Raw genomic sequence first — 14,916 nt, 5'->3', positions numbered from 1 at the left:
AAAGATTAGTCCTGATCTGTTCACCAAAGGTTTGATTGTTGGCTTTATTGAGGTTGAGATAATATTAGTATCGAGGTCGAGGTCTGCAGCTGAGAACAGGCTCAGAGGAAAAGGCCTAAAGGCAAATGTCTTTGTATAGCACCTTTCATACACTACGCAACTCAAAGTGCTTTACAAGGCATATAATTACATTAAAAGTATTGAAAAGAGCATTTAAAAATAAAGACATTTAACATAATATAAATTTAAATCAAATAAATTAAAATAAAACATAAAAGCACATTAAGAAAACAAATATGAACAATTATTTGAAGGCAGCAGGAAACAACAGTTTTCAGTCCTGATCTGAATGAGCTGACAGTTTGAGCAGACCTCAGGTGTTCAGGAAGTTTGTTCCACAAGTGAGGAGCGTAGTGACTAAATGCTGCTTCACTTTGTTTGGTTCTGGTTCTGAGAACACACAATAGACCTGTCCCAGATGACCTGAGGGGTCTGGAAACCTCATAGGGAACTAATACATCTTGAATATATTTTGGTCCACAACCATTTAGTGCTTTATAAACTAGCAATAAGATTTTAAAATCTATCCTTTGACTAACGGGAAGCCAGTGTAGTGATCTGAGAACTGGTGTGATATGGTCCAGTTTCCTGGTGTTTGTAAGGACTCTGGCAGCAGCATTCTGGATTAGCTGCAGCTGCCTGATTGACTTTTTGCTAAGACCTGTAAACAGGCTGACTGTGAGTCAGTTATGAAACACAGTGGGCGGTACAGAGGGCGTGACCAGGACATGCAGGGACTTTGTTCAGGAACTGTTCTGCATGAATCCAGGACGACTGAGCCATGACACAGGTAGGTTTGTGATTTTTATATAAATATCATTCTGCAGGGATTAACATAGCAGAGGAATATTATTCACTGACAGTGTTTTACTGTAGAACACTTAGAACAAATGAAACACTGGTACAGGCTGCAAACATGGAGTCAGACCTTCTATTTGAATTATTTCAGGACAGGCTAAGATCTAATCTCCATGATGCCTCCTGTGACAGATGGACTCTGCTCAGGTCCACCATTGTTCTCCACTACACCTTGGCCTGTGTCCTCCTGACACCGTGCTGTGCAGGTAACATGTTTACACGTGTACATGTCTGACTTACGTGGTTTTGTGTGTGCTTCCTACAGCAGGATGTTTATGACCAAACTCCCTTCCTACAGGTCAGAACCAGGTGACTGGTCCATCTCAGACAATACTGGTGACAGCCGGTGACGACGTCGTTTTGCCGTGTTACCTGGGTCCTACGGTGGATGCTTCAGGCAAGACGGTGGAGTGGACCAAACAGGACCTGGAGCCCAGGTTCGTCCTGGTGTGGCGTGACGGTGCAGAGCTGCAGAATCAGAAAAATCCAGACTACAAGGGAAGAACATCACTGTTGATCGACAAGCTGACGTATGGAGACGTTTCCCTGAAAGTGTCCAGGGTGAGAATATCTGACCGGGGGAAATACAGGTGCTTTACTCCGAGTCTGGGGAAAGAATCCACCGTTGAACTGGTAGTAGGTGAGTGAACATTCAGGACTCCACAGGGTCTTATTTCTGTAAATCAACAGGATTTGACTGGGCTTGTGTGGTTCTGAGTGCAAGGGGGTTTGTGACAAAAAAGGCTGAATCACTGCTCCTTGGTTTTCATACAACATTAGGATAGAGCAGAGGTTGTAAAGTACAGTTTCAGTTTACTGGTCCGGCCACATTCCTGCACTAAACCGCAGGAAGAAACTCTAACGCCTGTGTGTGCTGCACTGTTCACTGTGTACTCCACTCACATAGCGTTTCCTGTTTGACACATTAAGGCCTGAGCCGGATTAAACGATCATCTGCTCTTTATCTACAGGTGCTGTCTCTTTCATAACCATCAACCTAAAGAAAAACAATACAGTCAGTGGAGCAGTGGAGCTGGACTGTGAGAGTAAAGGCTGGTATCCAGAGCCGGAGGTGTTGTGGCTGGACTCTGAGGGAAACCTCCTCTCTGCTGGACCTACGGAGACGCTCCGAGCTCCTGATGACCTCTATACTGTCAGCAGCAGACTGACAGTGGAGAAGAGACACGGCAACAGCTTCACCTGTAGAGTCCAACAGACCCGCATCAACCAGACCAGACTCACACACATTCAGCTTTCAGGTACAAAAAAAAGACTTTTTACATTCACACTTGGTTTCAAGGTCAAAGTGCTGAGATGTTGTTTTCTTTAACTGTTATCGTGTTCTGTGTTTTATCATTTCAGCCGAACTCTTTGCAGATGCATCTTGTTCTTCTGCTTCTGTCGGGCTCATCGTGGTCTCTTTGCTCGGTTCGGTTTGTGCAGCAGCTTTTATTGTTTGGAAACGGAGACAGAACCAAACCAGAGGTACTAGAACAGTATTTAGGTTCCTCATGTTCATGATTTAATGTGCTTACATTAATATTAAGTTTAATATGGAGAAATGCATGTGCTATAAATCATGTCTAATACATGTGTTGGCTGTAGAACCTGTTGTAAAACAATCTGTTGTTTTATTCTCTTCTATTTTAAGGATCTGAGGCTGATTCACTTGTGTCTTCTGTTTTTGTTGCACCTCTTTCTGTGTTAAAAGGTTAAATTCATTTCTGTTGTTCTCACAGAGACAAAGCTGCAGCATCAGTCTGCAGAGACAGAGCAGCTTTTAGCTGAGAACAAGGAGAACAGGGAACAGGTGATCAATGCACTGATGGAACAGGAGAACCAGCTGCAGAACCTGAACCATCAACTCAAACATGAGATGACTGAGATGGAGAAAATATGTGGGAACATTGAGGAGAAGGTTCAGTCAGTGGAGAAGGAAACAGACAGTGACAGAGTGAAGAGATACCTGGAACTGAAAGGAATCATGTTAGAGACCAAACATCAGCTGAGGCAGAGAAAAGCTAAACATCAACAACTGGTCTATGACACTCGGACACTAGTGACCAAAACACAGACTGTGATTCAGGGAATCAAAGTCGGGAAGAAGGAAACAAAGAACAACAAGGAGGAAACAAGTGAAGACGTGAAGGAGACAGAGGAGACTTGTTGATTTAATCACTAAACAACAACAAAGTATTTCAGATTTGTTAATATGTTTATATATCAGTAACAGGACATGTAGTAAAATCCACAGATACTGTACTTAAACTCTAAAATGCAGATTCAGGCCTTATGATGCCAGAACAAATGAGTCTTGTCCAGTCTGACTGATACAACAGGTCTGAACCGCTCAGAGAAAAATCTGCAAGAGAATCTGTGGGTTCCACAAATGTTCTTCAGTGACACTTCTGAATACATTTGTTCATATGTGGTTCTGGCCTGTTTGTCAAAAGTCACGTTACATTTTCCCAGTTTTGATCATAAAATCAATGTGTTAAATACGTCTGTGGGGATTTTACTGCCCTGTGTGTGTGTGTGTGTGTGTGTGTGTGTGTGTGCGTGTGTGTTGTTTTCTTAATTTGAAGCCAGTCAAAAGTTGTTCTAAACATGTTTGCAGTTTATTTCAATGTCTCTGAAATCAAAGTTAAAGCAGAAACAAACGTGTGCAGGTGAAAACTGTCCAGGTCTCAGTGAATGTGATGTGGAAGTTGGATCCTCCAGCAGCCTCACACCCTGTGGCTGACTCTAACATTGTTGGCACAGACAGCACCTGTTGTTGTTGCACCCATAGGTGTCTTTGCCTCTTCACCTGGACAGTCTGGAGACTGAGCTGCCGCTTCATCATTTGAAGCCGAGCGTCTTGTCCTTTCCTTCCACAGCCTCATCATCCTGACCACTTTGCTTTGGCCCAGTTCACTGTTTATATGTCAATAAAGACTGAAAACCTGGAGGTGACCTGTGTACACACTACCTCTGTTCGCTGCTGGTTCTTCTCATGCATGTCCATTTATAGAAGTGTGTCTGGTTCAGTGAGCAGTCGACCACAGAGTCTATGTGAAGGCAGCAGCAGACGTGTGAGCAGGCTGAGCAGAGAGGACTGTGGTTTAACTGAGACCTTATAATAAACCACCACCTAACCACACTGATGCTCTGCAGGTGGAGGCTAATGATCTTAAAGAGGTCCAAGTCTATTTAAAATGCTGCCAGGCGTGAAATAGAAAAAGCACAATACTTTTTTAGATTAAAAACCAAGTTGTTGCATCAAACAGTACGAGCACCATCCGACATCCACAGCACATTTCATTTGCTCGGTCTTAGTCTATTTTTTAAATGTATTAATTCCTCATATTTCCTTGTAACATGAATGCTGGAAGAAAATCTGCTAAAAAGCTACAAACAAAGATGTTTATATTATTTTTCTTACTGTTGTCACAGACTGTTGAAGCATAAGTCAGTGTATAAGTCAAATGAGTCAATAAGTCATCAGTCCATGTATGACTTGTCTTTACTAAGACACTGATTCAACAACACCTGCAGACCCTTTACAAGCAGCAGCAATACGCACTACAAACTAAATACTGTGCATGGGGAACTGAAGCTTAAAGAACAGGTTCTCTACACACTATGGCACAATGGTTTAGCAGCATCAGTCGTCCAACCTTCAGTCTGTCAGTGATCTGTGGGATACAGAGAACTAAAGCTGTCAAGGTGGTAAAACCTTAAATAATAAATTAATTTCTATGCAATAAAAAGATACTGACACACAAAGAGACTAAAATTAATTTAAAACACCATCTAGGACACTACAAAGCATCTTTAATAACTTTACTAAACCCAGCTTTAATCTTTAAAACAAACTTGAAAAATCTATGAATCTAATTTAAACAAACAATGAAATCAGTGATTCTAATTAAAAATGACTGAATTTGCTGGACTTATAAAGTTAACAACAATGAACTGTTTCCATTTGTTGTGACACAGACTTGCTATGCTGTACATTGTTATTAGTAAACATTAAGAATTGTAGATATTAGTAAAGAACCTCTCTCCGTCCTGTGTACGACGGCTGCATATGTTGCTTTGTTTGGATCAGGCTCATTTGCTGCTTGATAAACTGAGATAAAAGTGAAACACTGATCATTGTATAATTATGACTTTCAAAATAATTTGAAACCACAAAAAATTTAATTTCACATTTTTTATAAATTTTTTTCTTCATGGTCTGTTTTGAAATAAAACAGAACAGACCATGAAAAACAAAAACTGTCGCTGCAGCGTTTTTGTGTTTTGCAGATGATGCACAACTTTCTCTCATTCTCATATTTGCTTTTATGATTTTCTTTGTATGAGGAACAGGAAAAATAAAAAATATGATCAATAAACCGAAGCTAATGAGCTAATAAGCACAAAGGAAATGTTAATAAATTACCTCTCTTCTTCGTCGCCACTGTGACAACAGCATATGTCACATTGCTTGCACCCCTAACATTTCTCTCCTGACAAACTGAAACATAAACAAATTCTGTCATCCCATAAATGAAAAACAAAACTCTATGTGTGAGCACTTGGATTCACATTTAGGTTGATAGACAAAGGAACATTAGTCAATGTAATATCCACATTGTTGTAATTCACTTCTTTGCTGATGACAGCTGTTTTTATATTTCTGCTCAGGAAGTCTAAAGCTAAAAAATAAGGGAAGACTTACCTCTGGTACATGCAGACATGTCTGGATCAGCCGCACCAACATGTTCATAGACTGAAACAACAGTAATAAACTTATTTTTTAAATAGAATGTAGCATTTTGTTGTAGCAAGACAGAAAGATACAGATAATTTAATCTTTACTCCTGACACACTAATGGAAAGAATTTAAGTCCATGAACCAGTATGTTGATACTTAAGTGATTAGTACTGACACTGAGAATAATTTCTAGTACATAGCATTAGCAGTAACCTGCTATATTAAACAAATTTCTTGATCCTTACCTGGCTCTGGTTCTGGTCTGGTGGTCTCAGAGGAAAAATGTTCAATTAGACGGTGGAACACTAATGTGAAAAATGGAAAAATGAGGTCAACATCATTGTGAACTGACTTGGAAGGAAAGTATTGTTTTCTCTTTTACAGAACATGTCTAGAGAGACAAAACAACTATTACATGCATATTTTATGTTTCTCACAAATACGTTTTTGTACCTCTGTGTTTCCAAAGTATTCCCGCCACCACCACCAACAGGACCACAACCAAAACGGTGAAGAGAACTGGTAACAGGGTGGAAAAGAGCTGACCTGAGACGGGGTGGAGGGACTGAGGAGAGGTCTCTTGAGATGGCGTTGCATGTATGGAAGTATTAGATGCTGTTAATACCCTCAGAAAAGGTGGTTTGACAATATGAAAGAGAATATCAGTCTATGAGTCCGTGCATATTGTTCTAGTTTGTCTGAAATGATAAAAAAATAAACACTCCAGAGCCAAAGTCAGGTTGGTTTAGATCAACACATAAAAACTCAGACTGCCATGGAGTTTGGGGTAAAAACCACAGTTAATGTGATGGTGATGTATCGAGGAACATTTAACACACACACACCGATGGACAACATGGTCGCCAGTGTGTGTGTGTTGTTCCTTCGGTACAGATTTTTCTTACCGTCAGACCCTACAAGCTGTCGGCAACACAGTCTGTGGTTTTGTTACACAAAGTGTTCAGCTCCATATAAAAGGAAATGAGTGTCAGTGCAAAAGGTCAGTTTTTACTACTCAAACATCAGGTCTGACCTGTGACAGCCAGCCAGCTCTCTGCTGATGCTCCTGCAGCTCCAGAGATGCTGCACTTATAAAATCCTTCATCAGACTTGGAAACAGACTCAATGATCATCTCTCCATCATATCCAGTCCCAGTCAGGTGTCCGTCTTTATAGAAATCAGCTGGGAGGTTGGAGTGTCCCCATTTTCTGCAGCGCAGAGTGACAGTCTGTCCCCCCATCACAGGGAGAGCAGGACTCTCCAGGATCACATCAGCAGCTGCAACACCAGACAAACAGAGTTTCTCAAACTATCCTGCTGTCACCTCTGATAGAAACCAGGTTAGCCTTCATACAGTAATATCTGATCTATTAGCACAGATGAGCTTGAGTCAGTGGTTGTTAAAGTCACCAGTGACAGAGATGTTGACAGATCTGCTCCTCTCTCCCTCTCCACTCTCACACCAGTACTCTCCGCTGTGGGACACAAAGGCAGGTTTAAGGAGCAACCACCGAGTCGAGTTCTCCCACTGAGAAGAACCTGAGTTGGTTTGTTTTCTCATCACTCTCCATCCAGCCGGGCCGGGAAACCCAGAACAGTTTAACGAGACGGATTCATATTCAAAGAACTGCAGCCTGTCGGGCTCAATACGAGGATACGCTGCATCTGTGACGGACAGAAAATCAATCAAGACATAGTGTCACATGGAGCCTGGTCAGAAACCTGCTTTGCTTTGAGCTGCAAATGGGAAGTGAAGCCAGAAAACACAACGTGTCTCAGATGTGAAGTGAGACGACGCCTGATGTGAAGTCAGTTAACAGACGTCAACTTACCAGCTCCCTGAGCGGAGGGACTGCTCTGACACTGAGCAGGGAGCAGCAGCAGCATGTTCAGCACTGGACAGACAGAAGAGGAGCTGGATGTTTTCATCTGCACACTCACAAACTGCAGCCGACACTTGGCAGTGTGACCGTGTAGTAAATGACATGATGTGTAACCTGTAAATTACTCACAGAGTGTGGTGCAGAGCGCTGTGACCTCCATGATGTCTTGATGCTGACACACTGACTGAGTTCAAAATGTGAAGCAGGTGAAGGTGGAGTCTCCTCTTCCTGTTTCGAGGTCACGGGAGTTTACAGTCGTGGGGTGGAGGATAAAAAAAACCTTCACTGAGTTATTTAACTGTGAGTGAGTCAACATCAACATCAACATCGACACACAGACACAGACACACACACACACACACACACAGCCTATTAAAACAGTTGTGTATGTTTTTGTGGCTGTAGATGAGATTTGTAAAATCTCACCTTTCAAAATTTCCCTAATAAATTAATATCTTTGCAAAAGGTGTTTTTATGCTGTGCTGCCTCACAGTTATTTCAGTTTGAGTTTAGCATTTTTAAAAAGCCTGCCTTAAGACAGTGATTCTCAAACTGTGGCTGTGACAGGTGGGGCACAGCGAACGGGAGTAAATGAGTCTAATTTTGTGTATGTCCTAATTCATAATTTTCTTTACTGACAAACACCAGACACGCAAAATAAAACAACCACATACAAAGAAACGTGTCATTGAAACACACAAATAGAGGGAAACAAGAGGAACCATGATGTGGGAAATAAATGTTTAACCTCAGGACTTAATTGTAGCGGAACAATAAGCAAACCTTCACGCAGCGACGCAATGATTAGTGGGTATAACAATGGATAATTTGTTACACGGACCCCTAAAAGAGCAGGCGACTCCACGCCAGCAGACAAAAACACAACAGACAGTATGTAAATCAAGCAAAAAGCCAGCCAAAAAGAAAATACGATGAAGCCTACCTGGGTCTCTAGAAGTTATTTTCAATAAATTTGAAAATTTTAAGTTTGAAATAAATTTCATTGTCATTTTTTGGGGTGAAGTGGGGCTTGAAACTTTATGCTCGGCCTTAAGTGGGGAATGGCAGGAAAAGTTTGAGAACCAGTGCCTTAGGATGTGGCATTTTCATGACAGGAAGGACAAAAGGTGAATGTGAGTTGCATTGTGGGAAATGTAGGCTCCAGTGTATTCAGGCTTCACCAGTACTTTCTAATAAAATTCAGCAGGTCTCTGTTGCTTTGACTGGGATGATTTGGCCTCTATAGAAGTCAGGTCTTTGTTCCTGTCTCAGTCCTGCTCTGCCCCCTGCAGTAAATCATGCACATCTCAAGCTTTTCCTTCCTCTATCAAAATGAGTGACAACCTGTAACTGCCCACATTGAACACAGTCCTATTTCCCTTGAAAAATAAAGCAGATGAGAAGTTGTAGTTCTTCAGTACACAAAGATTTCACATGACTATACACCAGCAGTGCAGCTATGGGGCCAATGAGCTATGACCCAGTGAATATGGGTCAGAAATGCTGAGAACCTGCAGAGGAGAGTCTAAGAAGCCTGCACACAAACATCAGCTGCAGCAGACACAGACCTTATCTGTTCAACTTTGCCATAATAATATTTGATCTGTGGACTTTGCTGCTGTTCGTCTGTGAAGCCCTGTGGTGTTCGACAGGTATGTTGGCGTTTTAAATCCTATCATTCCTGCTGGGTTAGGGTTTACTAAATGTTGTCCTCAGTCACAGGAAGGTACATGAAATAATTTGGACATTTGGATTTACTGAAGATTTATTGAAGGACCAATCAAACATTTGAGCAAATCACATTTTCCTTCTTTCTCTAGTGTTTTATTGTGGGATGAATCTCTTCAGATGAAGGAGTATATTTTTACTACTATGGTAAAACTTTATTTACTACTATTTCAACTATGATACATCTTTTTCTAACTGCTGCTGTGTCTTGTTAATGTCCAAAGGGCTGAGATATAAAAGTCTCTAAATGTCTTGTTTTGTTTTGTCAGGGGACATTTTCATATTTTTGTTGGAGAGTCTGTCTTGTGTCTCGTATATGGAGATGGATTTGTTACAAAATCTGTGAGAAGCCATTTCATTTCTTCACATGTATATTTGACATGTTTTATTTCAGAGCAGAGCAACTGCTGCAGTGCTGCGAGGCAGAGGACTTCATCAGGCTCACAAAGACCTAGAGAAGGACTTCACCAGGCTCACAAAGACCTAGAGAAGGACTTCATCAGGCCAGGCTCACAAAGACCCAGAGGCAGAAACTTCATTAACAGTATCAGACAACAGTAACTTAGATTAAAACATCCCTCAGCTGTGTGTTTCTGTGTCTGTCTGATGAATTAAAACCAAATAAAGTCACTGTGCTTTGAACCATGACTTCAGCTTCACTGTGTGTCTGATGGAAGGACTTTGATCCAGCTATGAATGAACTCACCAACATAAATGATTTGATGTGTGAGGAGCTGTGCTCAGTCAGAGCCACACCTGAGGACTTAGGACTCTGACAGGCTGAGCTAAAACCCTCTGTGACTGTTTTCACGTCTCCAGGTCAATCATTGGACAGAGGAAAGACTTTATGGCCCAGGTCAAAGTTCACTGGCTCAGCTTTGGCTTCGTGGTCTCGGCCGTGAACCGACTCAACAACAGGTTTGTGCCTTTTTACGGAGATTTGACTTCAGTTTTATCGGAGCTTTCACTGCCTCTTCGTTTTAAGATTCATGTCTGTGTGTTGTTGAGGTAAAACACACTGACACAGTTCACACCAGTGAAGACTTTGTACTGTCGTGTCTCTGTGTGTGTGTGTGTTTGTGTAGCAGGTTGGATTTGCTGTATGTTTAGTTGGATAGAAACAAGACACCCCTCTATTTTTTTTGTTAATTGTGAACTAGTAGCTGTGTATTTAGTACCTACTCTGGTGTAGTGGCATTTTTAAGACAGTAGAGGGCGCCACTGCTGGGTGGATTCACTGGGAGGAACATTGGTTAGCGACCCAGCTGAGTGCTTCAGTATTAAACGAGCACTGGCTTTGGCAAGACGTTTATGTCTGTTCCTCTTCATTAATCCACAGGTACTGTCAAACTTTATATATTCATGCTCCGGGTTGTTTAAACATCAATGGATGCAAAATGTGTTTGTGATGATTTTCGTGCCATTCTGAGACGTGTTAGATGTATTTGGAGTTAGTAAGTAACAGGAGGAAGTTGTATATTTCCTACCGACATCCGTATGGTTAGCTGTAGTATCATCGCATTGTATTAACCGAGAGGCAGTGTGAATGCTCTGTAACGGGGAAATATATGTTTTGAATGTTTTTTAAAAAGTGCTGATTAGCTTAGTTTGGGTACTTATAAGAACTGCATTGTTACGTTATGGGTGTTGTAGAGAAGCATGATTGTAATGACCAAATGGCGCCAGCGAACACATTAGAGAAACCATATCGATGTCAAAATCCAGAACAATTGGTTAAATGTGGGATATGTCATGAATGTGTACCTGTATCTATGTTTTAAGGAAATTCAACATTAGTTAAAGTATTTTCCTTATTTTGGCACATTGAGGTACATGTTTATACAGTTTTTCATCTCGCTTAATTTAACTGTACTTTTTCTGTTGATGTGATTATGTTAATGAAACATTATTGAAAGAAATTCAGTATTAAACGAGCACTGGCTTTGGCAAGACGTTTATGTCTGTTCCTCTTCATTAATCCACAGGCCTTACGGCTTGTGTATCACTTGCTGCCGGCACGGATTTCCCCTAGGTCTGGCGCCGGTAACAATTGCCTCGTCGCCTCATTTATGCAGGAACATCAAACTGCTGCCAGTTACCACAGGAAAAGGTTTAACTTTACACAGATTCTGATGTTTCTGTGTAGAAGTGACACAGCAGGCCACAGCAGGTTTCAAGACCCGATTGGCTCCTGACTCAGACTTTGGCTGTTTTTAGGCTCTGCAGAAGCAGGAAGGTGTTTTCTGGTTGAATCAAAGTTCACTGAGTCACTGTCCAGTCTGCAGGTCTAACAATAATCTGTGTTAGTGTGGGATTATATTTGTTCCTGATTCTGCATGTGATGAAACCGTTTACATATAGTTTTTCAAAATTACCTCTCCAGATGTTTCTTCTCCAGATGTACAGGATGTGTTCACTACATGCTGGACTCTCTGTTGAAGCTCAGACCTGGTCCTTCAGAGTTCTGACTGTCCAGCTCACTGTGATCCTCCTCCTGCTCACAGAGGCTCGTCCAGGTAATTTCCACCAGAACCACCAGCAGAGTCAAAGAGGTGTCAAGTGTTTACCTGAACATCTCTGTCCCTGCCCAGGTCAGTCTCAGGGACCTGGACCAGCTCAGATAGTGACAGCATTAGTTGGTGAGGATGTTGTCCTGCCCTGTCACCTGGAGCCTGCAGCAGATGCTGTTTCCAGCAGTGTGGAGTGGGGGAGGCTGGACCTGGAACCCAGGTTTGTCCATGTGTGGCACGAAGGCCAAAACCTCCTGGTGAACCAGAACCCAGCTTACAGAGAAAGAACATCAGTGTCTCCTGAGAAACTGAGGACCGGAGACCTTTCCCTGCAGCTGTCTGCAGTCACACACTCTGATAATGGAAGATACAGATGTTTGTTTCCTTCACAGCGTAAAACGACGACTGTCCAGCTTGTTGTTGGTCAGTGGACATAAGTTTGTGGACATTTTGTTCCTACATGTCTTTACATTTCCATAGAGACATCTCATTTCCATCCCCAGGTTCTGTCTCCTCACCCGTCATAACTAAGATCAGCAGAAACAGCAGAGGAGCAGTGGAGCTGGACTGTGAGAGTAAAGGCTGGTATCCAGAGCCGGAGGTGTTGTGGCTGGACTCTGAGGGAAACCTCCTCTCTGCTGGACCTACAGAGACGCTCCGAGCTCCTGATGACCTCTATACTGTCAGCAGCAGACTGACTGTGGAGAAGAGACACGGCAACAGCTTCACCTGTAGAGTCCAACAGACCCACATCAACCAGACCAGACTCACACACATTCAGCTTTCAGGTACTGATGGTCATTTTCACTCAGGTGTTAAACTCAAACTAAGGTCTGGTTCCTATAAATGCTCTGTTTCTCTGTGTTTTATCGTGTTTTATTTATTCAGATGATTTTAAAGTCCAGTCCAGTGATCGTTCTGCCACAGCTGCTCTGGCTGTTTGTCTGGTGGTTTCCATCTTGTTCATTCTTGTTTATTTCATTTGGAAATGCAGAAAAAACAGTAAGTCATGTGACATCTCGTGATAGAAACTGTGATATTGAATGTTGATCTAATAACTTGAGTAAAAGTGTAAAAGCCCATTTTCCAGCTGGTCATGTCTCACCTGTTGGTGTGTGGTTTACACTTTAATCCTGTTGCTTCCACTTCCCAGAGACACAGAGCAGACGGTCGGATAAAACCGATCATGGCGGAAAGAAGAACATCTCTAAAATGAATCAAACTGAGGGTGACAGAGTGAGACATCAGCTCATCGACCATCAAACTGTGCAAATAGAAGATCTGAGCGAGAGAAAAGTGGAAACTGAGGATGTAAGAAAACAAAACACTGGTTTCAGTAGAGGAAGAGAAAACAAACCTACAATATAGATTCATGTTCTGAATGTGCAGGTAGAAATAAGTAATAAGAGTTCAAATGTTCTTTTTCCCAGCCCAGACGTTAATGTAGCTGTGAATCCTGAGCTCTGACGTGTCTCTCTCTTTTCAGTCTCAGGCAGAAAGAAGACAGGTCCAGTCTTTCTTCCCAGTAAGTGCTGATGCAGAAAACAACTAACCAAACACAGACAGAACAGTTATATTCAGTTACACTCACAACCTTCGTCTCTGTCTCAAGTGGACGATCATTTCCAGGCAGAAGCTGCAGGATGAAGAGGAGACGAGGAGAGAGGCCCAGAAACAAGAGAAGACCGAGGTTCATTTTAGTTTCTGTCTCCAGCCGACTGTTTGTCTCCTGACTTTGTACCTTGAAGGACCATGACACGTTAAATTAAAGCCATCATTATGTGAAAAACAGTGGCAGTGGCTGAATTGACTCTCTAAAATATAATTATCAGGATGAAAAGTGGAAATCTGTGGACACTCACCTGATAAACTAAAGTCTGTCTTCATCTGTCCTGTCGCCCAGTGGGAGAAAAAGCTGCAGGATGAGAAGAAGAGGAGGATGGAGGCTGAGGAGGAAGTTAAGACGCTCAGACAGGAGAAGGGGTTCAGAGACCAGCAGATCCAGCAGCTGAAACGAGACCTGCAGACCCAGAACACCCAGGTTAGTCTGTTATTGATGCTGGTCCCAGACACTTTAGTCAACTGTGGAACAGCATTAACCTCACACAGAGTCAGAGTGTTTGATGCTGAAAATGAAAGTGAAGCCATTGGCTTTTGAAAAACAGAGACAGAAATGATCTTGGACATTTAATGACCAAGTGTCTGAATCAGATTTTCCAGCTGACTCCAGATGTGAACTGACTAAATCTGTGGACACTCACCTGATAAACTGAAGTCTGTCTTCATCTGTCCTGTCGCCCAGTGGGAGAAAAAGCTGCAGGATGAGGAGAAGAGGAAGATGGAGGCTGAGGAGGAAGTTAAGACGCTCAGACAGGAGAAGGAGTCCAGAGACCAGCAGATCCAGCAGCTGAAACGGGACCTGCAGACCCAGAACAACCAGGTTAGTCTGTTATTGATGCTGGTCCCAGAGTCAGAGTGTTTGATGCTGAAAATGAAAGTGAAGCCATTGGCTTTTGAAAAACAGAGACGGAAATGATCTTGGACATTTAATGACCAAGTGTCTGAATCAGATTTTCCAGCTGACTCCAGATGTGAACTGACTAAATCTGTGGACACTCACCTGATAAACTGAACTCTGTTTGTGCAGATGTGTGATCAATCATTGTGTATTTTTTTTTTTCTGCCAGAAAATATAATCTGATTGTTTCCAGCAGGTTCCAGCCCAGGACAGATGATTCATGGGTGTACCAGAGTGTAGCAGACCTTCAACCTGAGACCAAGACCTGGGTCACAGGGACTACATCTCATCTGTATCAGTGATAATAATACTGATATTTTATTTATGGTCTGCTCCTGCTACTGATTCTCTCATTTCTATTTATATGAATACACCAAAACATGCTCATGTTATTGTCTGTTCTTCTTCTACATGTTCTACCTCTGAGACACAAGTTCCTCTTGTTTCAGATTGTAAATCAATAAAAGACAAACCTAAAACAAATGATTTCATGTCTGTGTTTTGAATATACCAAATGAATTATTGTCATATTTTCCTTATTGCTAATAAGAACCTTCTAAAATTACAGACAGACAAAGAAATACCAGACGTTGACATTTCTAGAAGCTTATTAT

At 42.0% G+C, this 14,916-nt stretch overlaps 3 protein-coding genes across 11 annotated transcripts; 2 read left to right on the top strand and 1 right to left on the bottom strand.

The window, feature by feature from the left end:
* The first annotated feature begins 798 nt into the window (after window positions 1-798).
* Window positions 799-3,866, top strand: LOC117152757 (butyrophilin subfamily 3 member A2-like). Its single transcript, XM_033325693.1, has 6 exons — window positions 799-850; window positions 1,010-1,124; window positions 1,217-1,558; window positions 1,890-2,177; window positions 2,281-2,403; window positions 2,658-3,866. Exons 1-6 carry the CDS (start codon window positions 842-844, stop codon window positions 3,086-3,088), a joined length of 1,308 nt encoding a protein of 435 aa, XP_033181584.1. The 5' UTR covers window positions 799-841; the 3' UTR covers window positions 3,089-3,866.
* Window positions 3,867-3,876: 10 nt separating this feature from the next.
* On the bottom strand, window positions 3,877-10,102 carry LOC113140991 (low affinity immunoglobulin gamma Fc region receptor II-a-like). 4 transcript variants are annotated; one of them, XM_026325170.2, is made up of 10 exons: window positions 9,981-10,102; window positions 7,676-7,774; window positions 7,496-7,558; window positions 7,074-7,328; window positions 6,116-6,941; window positions 5,908-5,967; window positions 5,627-5,677; window positions 5,348-5,422; window positions 4,961-5,032; window positions 3,877-4,595 (listed from the first exon to the last, which is right to left on the bottom strand). In XM_026325170.2, exons 2-5 carry the CDS (start codon window positions 7,704-7,706, stop codon window positions 6,685-6,687), a joined length of 606 nt encoding a protein of 201 aa, XP_026180955.1. In that variant the 5' UTR covers window positions 7,707-7,774; window positions 9,981-10,102; the 3' UTR covers window positions 3,877-4,595; window positions 4,961-5,032; window positions 5,348-5,422; window positions 5,627-5,677; window positions 5,908-5,967; window positions 6,116-6,684. The 4 variants fall into 4 exon arrangements, with proteins under 4 accessions (XP_026180955.1, XP_026180939.1, XP_026180948.1 ...); XM_026325154.2 differs by having other exon boundaries at window positions 7,496-7,774; XM_026325163.2 differs by lacking the exon at window positions 4,961-5,032 and having other exon boundaries at window positions 7,496-7,774.
* LOC113125445 (butyrophilin subfamily 3 member A2-like) lies at window positions 10,030-14,785 on the top strand. Of its 6 annotated transcripts, none has more exons than XM_033325691.1 (11): window positions 10,030-10,192; window positions 11,673-11,790; window positions 11,866-12,207; window positions 12,288-12,572; window positions 12,673-12,786; window positions 12,938-13,095; window positions 13,271-13,309; window positions 13,397-13,474; window positions 13,688-13,825; window positions 14,087-14,224; window positions 14,496-14,785. In XM_033325691.1, the coding sequence occupies exons 2-11, from the start codon at window positions 11,673-11,675 to the stop codon at window positions 14,517-14,519; spliced, it is 1,434 nt and encodes a 477-aa protein (XP_033181582.1). In that variant the 5' UTR covers window positions 10,030-10,192; the 3' UTR covers window positions 14,520-14,785. The 6 variants fall into 6 exon arrangements, with proteins under 6 accessions (XP_033181582.1, XP_033181580.1, XP_033181583.1 ...); XM_033325689.1 differs by having other exon boundaries at window positions 11,658-11,790; XM_033325692.1 differs by lacking the exon at window positions 10,030-10,192 and adding an exon at window positions 10,393-11,259.
* Window positions 14,786-14,916: the final 131 nt, after the last annotated feature.

This window comes from Mastacembelus armatus, chromosome 18 (genome assembly GCF_900324485.2).
Source record: "Mastacembelus armatus chromosome 18, fMasArm1.2, whole genome shotgun sequence".
In the NCBI taxonomy this organism is placed as follows: domain Eukaryota; kingdom Metazoa; phylum Chordata; class Actinopteri; order Synbranchiformes; family Mastacembelidae; genus Mastacembelus; species Mastacembelus armatus.
This window is presented reverse-complemented; position numbering and strand designations above follow the sequence as displayed.

Coding starts and splice junctions, on each gene's coding strand:
- LOC117152757 (XM_033325693.1), top strand. Junction 2,178..2,280: donor CACACACATTCAGCTTTCAG/GTACAAAAAAAA, acceptor TTATCATTTCAG/CCGAACTCTTTGCAGATGCA. Junction 2,404..2,657: donor GAGACAGAACCAAACCAGAG/GTACTAGAACAG, acceptor TTGTTCTCACAG/AGACAAAGCTGCAGCATCAG.
- LOC113140991 (XM_026325154.2), bottom strand. CDS start 7,592: ATGAAAACATCCAGCTCCTCTTCTGTCTGTCCAGTGCTGAACATGCTG. Junction 7,329..7,495: donor TCCCTCCGCTCAGGGAGCTG/GTAAGTTGACGT, acceptor TGTCCGTCACAG/ATGCAGCGTATCCTCGTATT. Junction 6,942..7,073: donor TGTCAACATCTCTGTCACTG/GTGACTTTAACA, acceptor CTGGTGTTGCAG/CTGCTGATGTGATCCTGGAG.
- LOC113125445 (XM_033325687.1), top strand. CDS start 11,616: ATGAAACCGTTTACATATAGTTTTTCAAAATTACCTCTCCAGATGTTT. Junction 11,791..11,865: donor GCTCACAGAGGCTCGTCCAG/GTAATTTCCACC, acceptor GTCCCTGCCCAG/GTCAGTCTCAGGGACCTGGA. Junction 12,573..12,672: donor CACACACATTCAGCTTTCAG/GTACTGATGGTC, acceptor TTATTTATTCAG/ATGATTTTAAAGTCCAGTCC.